Below are 15,056 nucleotides of genomic sequence, written 5' to 3' on the forward strand. Positions count from 1 at the left end.
CCTTTCTTATTTAAAATAAAATTGCATAAAGCAACAATTATTAAACTATGTTGAATGGGTTTATATGCATAAAGATGTAATTTGTATGACAATAAAAAAAGAAGAGGAGAGGGAAGGGAACTAAATAGAAATAAAAGTTTTGTATACTACTGAAATTAAATAATCCATCCTAGATTGCTATAAATTAAGATGTTAATTGTGGTCTACGGCCATGCTACCCTGAACAAGCCCCATCCCATCTGATCTTGGAAGCTAAGCAGGGTGGGGCCTGGTTAGTACTTGGATGGGAAGTACTAGGAAGACCAGGTGCTGTAGACGCAAAAAATAAAAAATAAGGGATTGTAAGATGACAAGGTCTTTGCAATCTGTGAGGTCAACCAAGGGTTGCCTCACCCCCCAAAAAATAAAATAAAATAAAAATAAATTTTAAAAAATGTTAATTGTGAACCCCAGGACAACCACTAAGAAAAAAACTTTAAGAAATATAGCAAGAAAAACAACAAAATTAAAATGGTACATTAGATAATAGTTAATACAAAAGAAGTTATTAATATAGAAACAAAAACAAAAAAGACATAAGACATAAAGAAAACAAATAGCAAAACAGAGGTAAATCCTATCTTATCTGTGATTACATTAAAGATAAACTGAATAAACATTCCAATCAAAAAGTACATGAAGCAAAAACAGACATCACTCCAAAAAAGATAAACGAATGGCCAATAAGCACATAAAAACATGTTCAACATCATTAGTCATTAGAGAAATAAAAATAAAAACCACAATAAGATATCTCTTCATACTAGCTAGGATAATGATAATAAAAAAGATGGACAAACAAATGTTAGGGAAGAAGCCAAAACATTGGACCACAACAATACATTACTAAATCATTCATGAGTCAGAAAAGAAATTATAAGACAATTTAGTAGAAAATACTTTAAACTGCATGAAATTATAAGACAATTTAGTAGAAAATACTTTAAACTGCATGAAAATGAAAACATATCAAATTTTGTTAGATATAATTAAATCACTTCTAAAAGGTACATTATAGTATTAAATCTTACATATTCCCTTCAATTCTTTTTCTGAAGAAAAGACACTGACAAAATTTAAGCCCCATTTATGATAAAAGCTCTCTGCAACTAGGAATTGAAGGAAATTTCCTTAACTGGTGAAAAATAGCTATGAAAAAGCCTAAATCTGGTATCACACATATTTAATACTGAAAGACTGAATCCCTTCTCTTAATATCAGCAAAAAAGTAAGGCTATCCACTTTCAACACCTCAATTCAACAATGTACTATATAGGTTCTAGCTAGTGCAAAAGGTTAAGAAAAAGACATTTAAAAATAAATGAAATAAAAGGCATACAGATTAAAAAGGAAGAAGTAAAACTAAATCTATTTTCAGACAACATAATTTTGGTCTACGATCAACAAATATGCTTCTAGCAATGAGTTTATCGAAGTCACAGGACATAATGTCAATATGAAAAAATCAATTTTGTTTCTGTATACTACCAACAACACTTAGAAAATGAAATTTTAAAAAATACCAATTAGAAAAGCATTAAACAATAGGTATGCACTACTCATAAATTTAACAAAGTAAGGGTATAAATTTATTTTATAAATTTAAGTAAAAGTATAACAGTAAATAAAGTTACAAAAACTAGGTACAAAATTAACAAAATATGTGTAAGACCTGTATACTGAAAACTACGAACATTACTGAAAGAAACTGAATACCTAAATAGATGAAAAATATACCAGGATCATAAATTGAAAGACTCAATATTGTTAAGATAATAATCCTTCAAAACCGGTCTATAACTGCAGTGCAATCCTAAGCACTAAGAAAACCAACAGAGTTAACTATCATGAGATAAATTCACATCAAATGAAAATTAACTTGCATAATCTGAAAACAATTTAAAAATAAATATTTAGGATCTCTCATCTAATAAGAGAGAAAAACTCCATGAAAATTATAAAATTAAAATAAGTAAAATAAAAATATTTGGCAGATATTTAAAAATAGAGACTACATGAGAAATCTTAAAATATTTAGTCAATAAAGTTAAAAAATCTCAATATAGGAGATAAAAATATTTAACTTAAGTGAATAAGAATATAATTCTGATGAATTCTCCCAGAACAAGAAAATATCAAAATAAATATTCCATCAACAAAAAACACTTAAGATACATAGAGAATACAGATAAAAGTTTCAATAAAAGTCTAATAGTACCGTTAGAAAAGAGAAGGGCAGAAAACAATATTCAAAGATATAATAGCTAAGAATTTTCTGGAACTGAAGAAACTCAAATTCTCAGATGTAAAAAATACCCAGTACAAAAGACAATAAACAGAAATGAATCCACAGTTCTACACATCACAGTGTACTGGAATACATCTAGGATAAAGTGAAAATACATAATTATAGTGAAAACTTTAACCTCCATTACAACCTGGTAGAGATCATGCAGACAGAAATTTAATATGGAATTGAAGATATTTCAGAGAAAATAAACTTGATCAGATAATGGTAGATAGAGCCCTATCTACCATAATATCTAAATGAAGTTATATATTATTTTCAAGTAAAGAGAATATTCACAAGAATTGAATAGGTGTTAGGACACAAAGGAAATCTCAACAAAAATAATATCATACAGACCTCATTCACTATCCCAGTGAAATTACATTAAAATGCCACCATCGAAGATAGTATGCATGTAAATGTGTAATTGTGCATGTATGTGGGGGGTTGTATACACACATACAAATCCTATGCATCTTGAAATTAAAACAAATTCCTAAATAGCTCATAAGCTAAAGTAGAAATAAAAATATAACATAAAATATTTAGAACCAAATAATTTTAAAACAATATTATCCATTCCTTTAGGATGACAGTTAAGAAGCTCTTGGAAGTAAATAAAGTGCCTTAAAGACAGGTATTAAAAATGAGAAATATATTGAGGAATGAAGAGAAATGATAGCACGAAATTTAGAATAGTGATTAGCAAAAGGGAAGAAAGGAGGAAGGATTCTCTTACAGATATACAGGAGGTTTCACCTTCATCTGTCTTACTTCTTAAGCTGGTAGGTGGATACATGTGTGTTCATTATGTTACTCTTTGTAACTTTTTGTATGTCTGAAATATTTCAAAATAAATGTTTTAAAAATAAAAAAATGTAAAACTAAATAAGTATTTGACTCATAAACTAAAATCTCATTAATGAACACTAATGAAAAGATCCTAAATTTAAAAAATTAGCCAAATCCACCAATATATAGTAAAAATAATACATTCTGATCAAAAAGAATTTATATAAGACTGAAATTAGTGCAAAATCACAAAATGTGTCCTTTTTATAAGTATTCTATAATAATCTCATTAAATTAAGAAAAAGCACTCAGTATAATTAAATGTTCAAAATATTTTTAAAACTAGGAGTAGATGGGAACTTTCTTAACTCAATAAATGAAAATCCTACAGCCAATATCATATTAGGTTGAACTACAAGAAATAGCCATGTTTGTTTAAAGTTAAAAAAAAGATCCACTGTCAGCAATTTAGATTCAATCTAATACTGGTGAAACATCAGAAGCATAGCTTAAAAGAAAAATAAAAGACAAGTATATCTACTATTATTTCTACTATTTAACATTATACTGGGGATTCTGTAGTCAAGGACATACATAAGAAAAAGTAAAGAAAAGAAAAAGATTATACAGGAGAAGTGAAAACTGCATATTTGTAAACATGATTTTCCACACGGAAAATTCAAATAACTATTAGAACTAGTAAGAACCTTCAGCAATGTTTGCTGAGTACAAAATGTGCAACAAAGACATGTAAAGAATGTTCATAGGAGCACAATTTGTTAATATCTCCAAAAAGGAAAAAATGAAAGCGTCCACCAACAATAGAATCGATATAGAGGAACTGAATAGTTTTCCCAAGAAGACATACAAATGGCCAACAGGTACATGAAAAAGTGCTCGGCATCACTAATCATCAGGGAACTGAGAATTAAAACAACGATGAGATATCACCTCATACCAGTTAGAATGGCTGTAATCAAAAAGACAAGAGATAACGAATGTGGGTGAGAGTGTGGAGAAAAGGGAACTCTAGTGCACTACTGGTGGGAATGCAAACTGGGTACAGCCGCTATGGAAAACAGTATGGAGGGTCCTCAAAAAATTAAAAATAAAACTGCTATATGATTCAGAAATCCCATTTCTGGGTATTTATCCAAAGAAATTGAAATCAGGATCTCAGAGAGCGATCTGCACTCCCATGTTCATTGCATTACTCACAATAGCCAAGGTACAGTAACAACTCAAGTGTTTGTGGACAGATGAATGGACAAAGGGGTGGTATACATTCACAAAATAATATTATTTAACCATGAGAAAAAAAAGAAATCCTGCCATTTGTCAACAGCTTGGATGAACCTTGAAGACATTATGTTAAGTGAAATAAGTCAAATAGAGAAAGACAAATGCTGTGTGATATCACTTATATGTAGGATATAAAAAGACAAACTCAGAGAAACAGATAGAATGGTGGTAACCAGGGGATCGAGGGTTGTGGCAGGGGTGGGGAGAGAGATGAGGAAACACTGAACAAAGGGCACAAACTTCCAGTTATATGATTAATAAGTTTAGGGATTTAATGTAAAGCATGGTGATTGGTGATTACAGCTAATAATACTATATAATATACTTGAATGTTGCTAAAAGAATATAGATCTTAAATGTTCTCACCATGGCAACTATGGGATGGAAAGGAAGTTGTAGCTAATACTATGCTGGTAACCATTTTGAATTTATAAGTATATGAAATCAAAGCATTGTATACCTTAAGCTTACACAGTTATGTTCGATTAGTATCTTGATAAACCTGGAGGCAAAAAAAAAATGGATAAAGAAGTATTGCCTCACAAAACAACAAGGATGAATTATCATGGGAGGGAGAGAAGGAGGGAGGGAGAAGGAGATATGGATATTTCAAAAATTCAACATATATTGTGACAGAAGTCAAGATAGTGGTTACTTTTGGGAGGGAAAGGATGGCAGGTGGAGTGGCTGAAAGGATGGAGCGATATTCTAATTATTGATCTGGGTAGCGATTACACACTGAAGATTTCGATATACTTTATGAAAGTATGCTATAGTTCCATAAAAAGTTAATTTAAAAAGTCAATAGCATTCTTTGTTTACCAGCAACAACCAAAAATTAGAAAATGAAAAGAAAAAGGCATTACTAAAGAAAGCAAAACCAAAGTGGAAAAATAACCTTCAATTAGAAGATCTTTGAAATTTACATAACATACAACAAATAGAGGTTAGCATCCAACATATATTGAACAAGAAGAAAAAAAACTCTTACATACCTATAAACTGGCTATTCAAAAAAAAAAAAAAAGAAACCCCTAGGATTAGAGACTGGAGTTATGCAGTAGCTAGAAGAACCAGTAAGTCTTCTCCCCTAGAGCCTTCTGAGGGAGTGCTGCCCTGGCGATATCTTCGTTTTGTACTTCTGTGTTCCAAAATATAAGGGAATAAGTTTCTGTTGTTTTAAGACATCAAGTTTGTGGTAATTTGTTACGGCAGCCCTAGGAAAATAATACAACTCCCTAAAATTCAGTAGTTTCATTTATAAATCTATTCCCTAGAGCACTGAGCCTCTGTAAGATCCAAAACCCCTCTATAACAAATATTTTGCAATTTATATATAATTTCTTAGTTATATATATAACTAAAAAATAAACCAATATCCTAACTGAAAAAATATAGAGAAATAATTTATAATAAAACATGTATTCTACATGTAAATGCTCAAGCAGTACTAAACTAAAAGATATATCTGTACCTATATATACAGAAGCTACATGAGATGGACAGTTTCAAAAGCAGTATGACAGATGTCACATATTGGCAACCCAACACAAGTAGGGCTGACACTGGTGCCATGATTTTCTGAAAAATAAATTCTTAAAATTCTAAATAAAACGAAGTACACTATTTCCTCAATTTACATGGTAACTGTATTCCTGGAAAACTTATGGTATTTTAAAAGCTTCCCCCCAAAAAGAGACTTTGTGTTTATATACAAAACAGAGTTAGGTTCTTAATACCAAATAATTATAAATAGGTTTTCATCTACATATTCAATGGAACATTCAAGTCTAACAGAATATCAGACAATTAACACTAACAGGACCCCACCGCCACCTCTATGGCAAACGAAGCCCAACAAATTTTTTAAATGCTCCCTAGAATACTGTACCTGCCCTTGAGAAAAACTGTCACTTTGACACCAGGAGATATGTACAAATATAGTCACTGAGACATTGTTTGTAATATTAAAAAACAGGAAAATACTAGCATGTACAAGTTCATCAATAAGGTAATAAAAATTAAATCACTGTCATATAAACAAACAGCATTATATAGCAATTAAGGAAATGAACTAGATCTGCAAAAAACAACACTGACAAATTTCAAAAAAACACTGAAGTGGAAAAAACAGGTTTGCAGAAAGATACATACAGTTCGATGCCATTTGTATAAAGTTTTAAATGAAACAACAGTAGAGGTAGTACACAGACATACACAAATATGTAGTAAAAGTACAAAAACCTGATTGAAAAAAATACATTCCAACTTTATCCATGGCAGTCACAACCTGGTAACAACCCAAATAATTACATCAATAAAGAAAATAAAGAAAACAGAAAGACATGTTGTGATATGCACATACAATAGAATATCACTCCACGATCTAAAAGAACTACTGATAAACACAGCAACACGGATGAATCCAAAAATATGATGAGCAAAAGAAGCCAACACAAAATATTACACACTACATGGTATCATTTACTATGAAGTTCAAGTACCAGCAAACTAATCTATAGTGACACAAATCAGAAGAGTAGTTCTCTGCAGTGATCAGTTACAGTACAAAGAGAAAAGTAGTTCTCTTTGAAAGGGGTTTAAGGTAATTTCCTAGGGTGAGAGAAGTGTTCTAAATCTTGATCTAAGTAATGGTTACATGAGTGTATGAATTTATCTAAATCCACTGAAAATTAAAAGGAAACACTGTGGGAATGAAATATAAAACTACTCTATATTAAAATGTACCAAAGAGACCTAACAAGGAAATTCAACATGTAAACTTTGATTTCTGGTTTGATAATGTTAACTATATAATTCATTTTGGGGACAACTGGGAGAACTTGACTATGGATTAGACATTAAGCAATTATCATTAATTAACTGTGTGATAATGGTTTTGTGGTTATATACAGCAATCCTTATTTTTAGAAGATGTATATACAGGTATTTAAGAGTGAAATATATCAACAACTTTTAATTTTTCAGCAAAAATATTTATTTTATACATATGTATACACATATGTACAGATAAATCATATTAATGTACATAGGTCATGAGATATAGTTATTTATTGTGCTATTTTCCAGATACTCTTATTTTGAAAAATGTCAATATAGATATAATCTTCAGGAAATACTTAGTGAAGAAAAAAAGCAAAGTGCAGAATAGCATAAATAATATGCTACCTATTGTATAAGAAAGTAAAAAAAAAATACATGGAGTGTATTGTGTGTGAGTGAGCGTCTATCTGGTTATATTACAAAAGGAGATACTAGAAGAATAATTTGAAAATGAATAAAAATGGTTACCAATAACAGATGTAGGTAGTAAACAGATTTGAATAGGGCTGGAATTGAGACTTCTCTATGCAATTTTATAGTTTTAACTTTTATACCATGTAAATGTAAAAAATTAAATTTAAAAAGAAAAAAAGTTAAAAAGATGTTAAAAAATCTATGGTCATATAATTCCTCTATTCAATCAAAGCCAAATTAATCAAGCTTTTTAAACTTGTATGGTTATTAATAGTCTTTTCTGCTCCTTCTCAGCATCAGAGGCATTTAACCTGGCTGTGCTAGTCAGAAAACTTAGCGTCTTGTTGTAGATGTGCCCCTTAAAAGTTGTGTAACACTAGAAAAATAGTCATGCCAAGCCTCGATGATTTTTTCACCTGTAAAAAGGAATAAATCCAATGAGAGCTAAGAGTTCTTAGAAACATGAAATTCTGTCTCAAATGTTGAAAAAAAATTAAATAGGAAGGTTTCCACCCGCATAATTTCTTAAGCCTCCACAAACAACAAAGCTCCATTTTACATTAACTTTCTGCAGTACAACTAATACTGAGCAGAAAGAGTAGTGAAATAAAATCTGTTTCTCAGACTCCTTCAGGCAGTGATCAGTTACAGTACAACAAAGTACTTCCTCTTAGAAGTCTATATCCGCAAAGGAAGGGAAGCAGCAGCCAGCCTGTCAGGCTGCAAAATCCCATTGGTTAGCAGGGGAGGAAGCAGCAGCCAGTAACAAAGTCTGTTGAGTTTTAGTAACTGCCCTGAGCAAGCGGTTCAGGAAGGTTCATGTATTCTTTTGCTGAACATCTTACTATACAAAAAAGTTACCAAACTTTAACAGTTGTGGGAGAAAACATCCCGAACTAGCGATACAGAATTTCCAAAACAGCAAAGAGAAAAATCTCTGCTGTCTTAAAGGCAAACGGTGAGTGCCAAAAACTCATCTCCTCCACCCCTGCCACACACTCTGCCCTACTCAACCTTCCCTCTAAAAGTCTTATGAATTCCCTAGATGTTTCATGGACTGTGCTGCAGCAGACTCATTCTAATGTGAGGAAGGACAGCCGGGAAAGGGTAGAGGGAGCCTTGCCTGCAGGGTGCGCAGGAAGGAAGTGGGAGGGCTGGCTTGGTGCAGAAGTGTTGGGCACTTAAATTTTTGCTAGATCAAAGACTGAGTTGAGAGATAAGACTTAGAGAGGTGGGAGGGAAAAAAAGGACTGAAGGACGAAGTCTGGTTCCAAACTGCTTGCAAATCTAAACTGGGGGTATGGAACGGCTTTTGGGGGATTTACAGAAGCTGGAACTTTCTCATCTGAAGAGAAAAAGGGGGTTCTCTAAACAATGAAGGGGAAGTTTTCTCATAGCATGGAGAGGTCCAAGCACCCTCACCTAGGAAAGGACTTGAAGTTCTCTACCTGGGCTGGATCTGCACAGCAGGTTGGGGGAAAAGGAGCCTCTTCAGAACGCCTGGGTGAGGATGCAGGTCCTCCAGAGAGACTTCAGAGAACAAGTAGTTTCCCTTTAAAAGTTGGTGCCTCTTTAGAGCGACAGGAAGGATAAGTGGTCTCTCTCAACGTCGGGAGGGTTTAGGGATTTGGAGGGGCCTGGAATGATTTCTATGGGTTTGGCTCCGGGAGTTGGGGGGAAGGGGTTGGTGGCAAGATGCTTTGTGCAATGATGACACACTGCAGTTGTTGGGTGTGGGGATTCTACATTGAAAACTGAGAGTAAAGGCCCAAATCAGAAGCTTGGAAAATTGAAAAAGTCCGTCTGCAATGATTTAGGAAGAAACTCTTCTTTCCCCTCCACCCCAAGACTGGAGAGAAGCGGGGCCAGTGGTACTCTCTCACTAAAAGACCAGGGGGAGAAAAGAGGAATTTAAGCAGAAGTCCTCCCCGCCCCCCACCCCCACGCCCCCCAAAAAAAGGAAGAAAGAAAAGAAAACTTATTGGAAAGTTGTGGGCGGGAATAGGGTCTCTAAAGCGCTTTAGAAATGATTTGAAGGAATCCCAACGGGGAGTTGGGATGAAGCCAGGAGAGTTGAGGCTGAGGCAGGGGGTCGGACCTCAGCGTGGCTGGAATGGGAGAGCGCTCATGGGTTTTAGATGGGGAAGACCGAAGTGACGAGGGAGCTAGTCTTCCTAAGGATGATTTGGAGGGTGAAGGAGGTTTCGAGGTGACTCGGGGTTCTCGGAAGTTAACAAGAGGCGTCCCGAGTAAATTCCGGGGCCTTACTGACACCCAGGTGACGGGGGCTGGGAGCGCGACCGGTACTCACAGAGCGGATCTCCAGCGCCAGGGCGCATTGCAGCGCCTTCACCTTCGGCATCCGCGCGGGGTGGGGCGGCGGGGAGGGACCCCGGCCGCGGACCCGAGTGAGGCGAGGAGACGCGGGACGGGGAGGGGTCAGGGAGGAAACGAGGTGGCGGCGGCGGTGGCAGCTGTGGCCCCCAGGCCGGGGCCCGCGGTCCAGCCTGGGTCCCGCCCGAGCAGCAGCTGTGCGCGGGGCGCGGACTCGTTGTCATGGCAGCCAGGAGGGGCGGGGCCGGAAGAGAGGTGGGGCGGGTGCGAGCCCGAGCCGCCACGCAAGGACGAGCGGCTGGGGGCGGGGCTCGACGATGACTTGGAGGGGAGGGGCCGCGCGAGGAGGCGGGGCTTCGGAAGTGTGGGGTGAGGGCGGGGCAGTTCTTCTGTGACATCAAACTACGGGCAAAGGAGAGAATAACCGTTTGTATGCTGAGACAGTGCACAGATCAGGGAGTTGTACTCAGGAGCCCTGAGTTCCAACGTGGCGATGGCACCTTGGGCTAGTGGTGTCCCTCTGTGGCCTCAATTTCCCCGACTGTAAAAGAGTAATATGTAGTTCTCTTTTGAATTTCACTATACAATTTACAAAGGCAGCATGAGGAAACTGAGGATTAGAGAAGACCGGCCCAAATCAAAGGCAGAATCAGGACTGGAAATCGGGAGCTCTCAAGTAGAAAACCAGTTGCCGCCCTGAGAAGAGGGGCTTGACTCAGATCAAGCCCTCTTCCTGTTCCTCTTGCTAGTCTCTTATTCTGAGATTTGTTGTTAATGCGTCTCCGTCTCCCTCTTTCTTCCAGTTTTCCTGTCTAATTTATCTGTGTTCGCATCTCAATTTATATTGCTTAAATTGAGCTGTCAATGAAGGGCCAACAACAAATCAGTTGGGAAGGGCCAGGCCATATATGATCAAAGATGAAAAGAATCTGAGATTACCCAATCCAAACGTTTCAAAAACGATTTCAGTGAAAAATGAAAAATACATTATACATACAGAAGTGTACAAAACACGACCATCTTAAGCAACAATAAAGGGAATACCTGCGTAAGTAACTCCCAGCTTAAAAAATAGAACACTACTAGACCTCAGAAATGTCCCCAACCATTGCTTTCTTTGCCTTTCTTGCCCTGGAAGTAACCAATTAGCTGACTTTTGTTACAATAATTCCTCTGCTTTTCTAAATACCTTTGCCATTCATATATGTACTTCTAAATAAGACATTGTTTAATTCTTTCCTGTTACAGATGTTATATAAATGGAATTAACACTATATTCTTCTGTGACTTGCTTCTCTCACTATTATGTTGTGGGATTTATCCAATGTTAATGCCATGTAGCTGGAAATTTTTCCATTATTAGCATCCTAATATATGAATATATATTTATTTACTTATGTTTTCTATCACTTACGGTCGCTTATACTGTTTCCATTTTGACTATTATTAACAATGTTGTTACGAACATTCCAGTACACGTTTACTAGTATACAACTACTAGAGTGAAAATGGATTGACTTTTAATAGGCTTTGCACGTGTGGGACTTTAATAGGTAATGCCACACCATTTTCCAAAGTAGTTTTACCTATTTATAATCCCACTGAGAGTGTATAAGAGTTCCTTTTTCACATCCTCATCAACATTTGGTATTGTTTGTATTTTTATTTTTTATAATATTTGGGTGTATATAGTCCAGGTATCTCATTGTGGATTTATTTTGCATTTACTGCTATTGAGATTGAGCACCTTTCATGCTTTTATTAGTCTTTCCATTTTCTCTTTGTGAACTGCCTAGTAATTCTATTGTCCATTTTTCTATTAGTCTCTCTCTCTCTCTCTCTCTCTACCTTCCCTCGTTTCCTCCTTCTTTCTCCTGCTTTATATGAGTTCTTCATATATTTTAGATATGAATTCTTTGTCTATTATATATGTTTCATATATCTTCCCCAGTTTGTGCTTGCTGGGTCTTTTAATTTCTCATAAAGTGTGTGATGAATAGAAGAGAAATTAAGTCGTGGAGTGAGTATGAGTATTCTTAGTTTGACCAAATAATTCCAAGTTGCTGTCCAGAGGCCACACTAGTCTACACTCCCACCACGAATGCTTGAGGGTTACTGTGTCCCACATTCTTCTCAACCTTAGCATATTCAAGCTTTCTTGTTTTCCCCAGTATAACAGATGTAAAGTGCCACCTCACTATTGAATTTCTGAGATTACTGATGAGTCTGAACATATCTTTATTTGTTTATAAGATTTTCAGCTTTCTTTACTATAAATTATGTGCTCATATCTTTTGCCCACTTTTTTGTATTGGAGTTTGTGTCTTTCTTACAGGAGTTTGTGTGTACTCTAGCTATTAATCTCTTGTCAGTTTTAGACATTGCAGATATCTTCTCCTGTTTATAAACTTTATACAGGGTATATTTCAGTTGTAGAAATACCTTACTTTTATGTAAATCAAGCAATCATTTTTGCTTTATATTTTGTGTTTGTATTTCTCATATGTTAAGACTTTCCCATTCCTAGGTGAGAGAAATATTTCCTATATTTTCTTCTATCAACTTCATAGTTTTACCTTTCACATTTTGATGTTTAATCTATCAAGACTCAATCTTTGTACATGATGTTAGGTAGGAATCCAGGTTCCAATTTGTTTTCCCTCTAGAGAGTGAGCTAGATTTCCCAATAACATCTCCTAAATGTTTCATACTCTCCTTTATTGATTTGCGGCAACACTTGTATCATATATTAACTACCTAGAGTTCTGTCTTCAAACTTTCTATTCTGTTTCAATGTTCTATTGGTCTACTACTAGGACTTCTTAATACCCTATTTGGCAAGTCTCTCTTTTTTTATGAGATTGATTTAGCTATTTGTGATCCTTTATTGCTTTGTTTTATTTTAGAGTAAGTTTATCAATTTCTTCAAATGCTCCAACTGAAATTTTTACTTTGATGCATTATATTTATAAAGTAATTCATCCTATTCAAGAATATTTGTCTATTTATTAAATCACCTTCTATGTCCTTTACTAGAGGTTTCAAGGTTTCGAGGTCCTACTTAATTCCTAGGTACTTAATTATAGACAATAAGACATTATGTCCCTTCTGAGGTGATGCAGATAGGAGTACATAACACAACCTTTCATGCCAAAAATCAAACTTAAATCTGACCAAGCATTGAAATCTATCACCAATGTACAGGAAATACAATATTCAAAGTAACTAACTTGTTAAACAAAACCATAGTGATGCAAGCAGCAAAATAAATACAATGTGATTTCTTCAACAAGTAAATTATGAAGGAAAAAAAAAACAAAAAAAAAAAGGAGGGAGACCCTATGTATTAAAAAAAAAAAAATGACTAAACAGATATAACCTAACATAAAGTATTTATGAGACAATAGGGAAAATTTGAATGCTGATTAGACATATGATTATTTCAAAGAATTTTTGTTAAAATATTTTTAGGCATGATAATGGTACTGGGGTCCTGTTCTTTTTTTTTTTTTTTTTTTGCAGTTTTATAACTTTATTTGACAGTCAACAGTTCTCATCCACATAACTATAGATTTTTGAAAGTGGTGACAGGTATGTGGGTAACCAATGCATAGAGCTTGTTCAGTGAATCTTCACCTTCATTATGTTTTCTAGACCACTGTACTGGGATTCAGTATGGGGCATTCCTTATTCTTGCAGCCTACACAACTTTGTTGAATCTGGTGTCAATGCACATACCCGGAGTTCCCATCTCCTTCATGGCAAATTTCTGGATCTCTTTGAATGCCCCAGGGGCACACTTCTTGAAACTCCATGATGCACTTGTGAATGTTGATGGTGTATTCTCTGGTCACTTCCTGGTCAATGGCAGAAGAACCCTTCTTTTTCCCACCACTTTTTTGTAGGAGCTATTCTGCTGAGCCCAAGATGGAAAGGAACTGGGATCCCGTTCTTTTTAAAGAAAAGAGCCCTTATCTTTTAAAAAGTCCTAAGCACTGAAGTATTTATCAGTGATATATGATGTTTTGAGATTTGCTTCAAAAGCTCCAGTGGAGGTGGGAGGCGGTAGTGATGGAAACTGGGTGAGAGTATGGATGAAACAAATTAGCCATGTAATTCCTGAAAGTTGATGACAGGTATGCTGAAGTTCATTATACTATTATTTCTACTTTTGTATATGTTTAGTTCCATGTTAATTCATACAAAATAATAGGTGTTGAGCAGTGTCATATGCTCTTTCTATATTGATTATTGAGATAATCATATGGGCTTTATAAACTTTAGCCTATTTATGAAGTGAATTACATTGATAGAATTTTCTGCTGCTGTGCTTTCCTTGTAGTCCCATACTATGTTATTTTGTGAATTTATATTATGTTTTGATTACGTTAGCTAATATTTCACTTAACTATATTCGTAAAATAATTGGACCTATAATTTTCTTTTCTTTATTGTCCTTTCTCAGTTTTGGAATCTAGATTACACCAACCTCATAAAATAAAAGCATATATTAGACCATTTGCTTGCTCTCGTCCACAAGTCTCTGATGTTCTTTTTATTTTACTTCAATCCTTTTTCTGATTCTTTAGTTTGTATATTTTCTGTTGATCTGTCTCCAAGGTAACTGATTCATTCCTCTGCCATCTTCAATCTGCTGTTAAGCCCATCCAGTGATTTTTTAATTCCAGTTAATATATTATTCAGCTCTAAGATTTCCATTCGATCTTTAGTTTCCACATGTCTTCTGAGATTCCCTGTTTGTTCACTTATTAGGCCCAATTGTCCTTTACTCTTTGAACATATTTGTCTTTAATTCTTTGAACATATTTACAATAGCTGCTTTAAAGTCTTTATATGCTATATTCAACATTTGTGCCATATCGAATTATACTTCTACTAACTTCCTGTTCATGACCATAGACCACATTTACTGTTTCTTTGTATGTCCTGTGATTTTTATTGAATACTGGATATTTTAAAGAACATGTTGTAAGACCCTAGATTCTATTATCTTTTTCTGAAGAGTTTTGATTCTTGTTTT

At 34.9% G+C, this 15,056-nt stretch overlaps 1 protein-coding gene and 1 pseudogene across 1 annotated transcript in view; one reads left to right on the forward strand and one right to left on the reverse strand.

Annotated features, from left to right (window-relative positions):
• Window positions 1-10,185, reverse strand: part of SPATA6 (spermatogenesis associated 6) — a 98,517-nt gene extending 88,332 nt beyond the window's left edge. The window contains exon 1 of the mRNA XM_023535002.1: window positions 9,993-10,185. Within this exon, the coding sequence (XP_023390770.1) occupies window positions 9,993-10,043 (51 nt within the window). The 5' untranslated portion in view covers window positions 10,044-10,185. The remainder of the gene's footprint in view (window positions 1-9,992) is intronic.
• Window positions 202-318, forward strand: LOC111744476 (annotated as a pseudogene).
• Window positions 10,186-15,056: the final 4,871 nt, after the last annotated feature.

The sequence above is a fragment of the Pteropus vampyrus genome, unplaced genomic scaffold (genome assembly GCF_000151845.1).
Source record: "Pteropus vampyrus isolate Shadow unplaced genomic scaffold, Pvam_2.0 Scaffold135, whole genome shotgun sequence".
Lineage (NCBI taxonomy): Eukaryota > Metazoa > Chordata > Mammalia > Chiroptera > Pteropodidae > Pteropus > Pteropus vampyrus.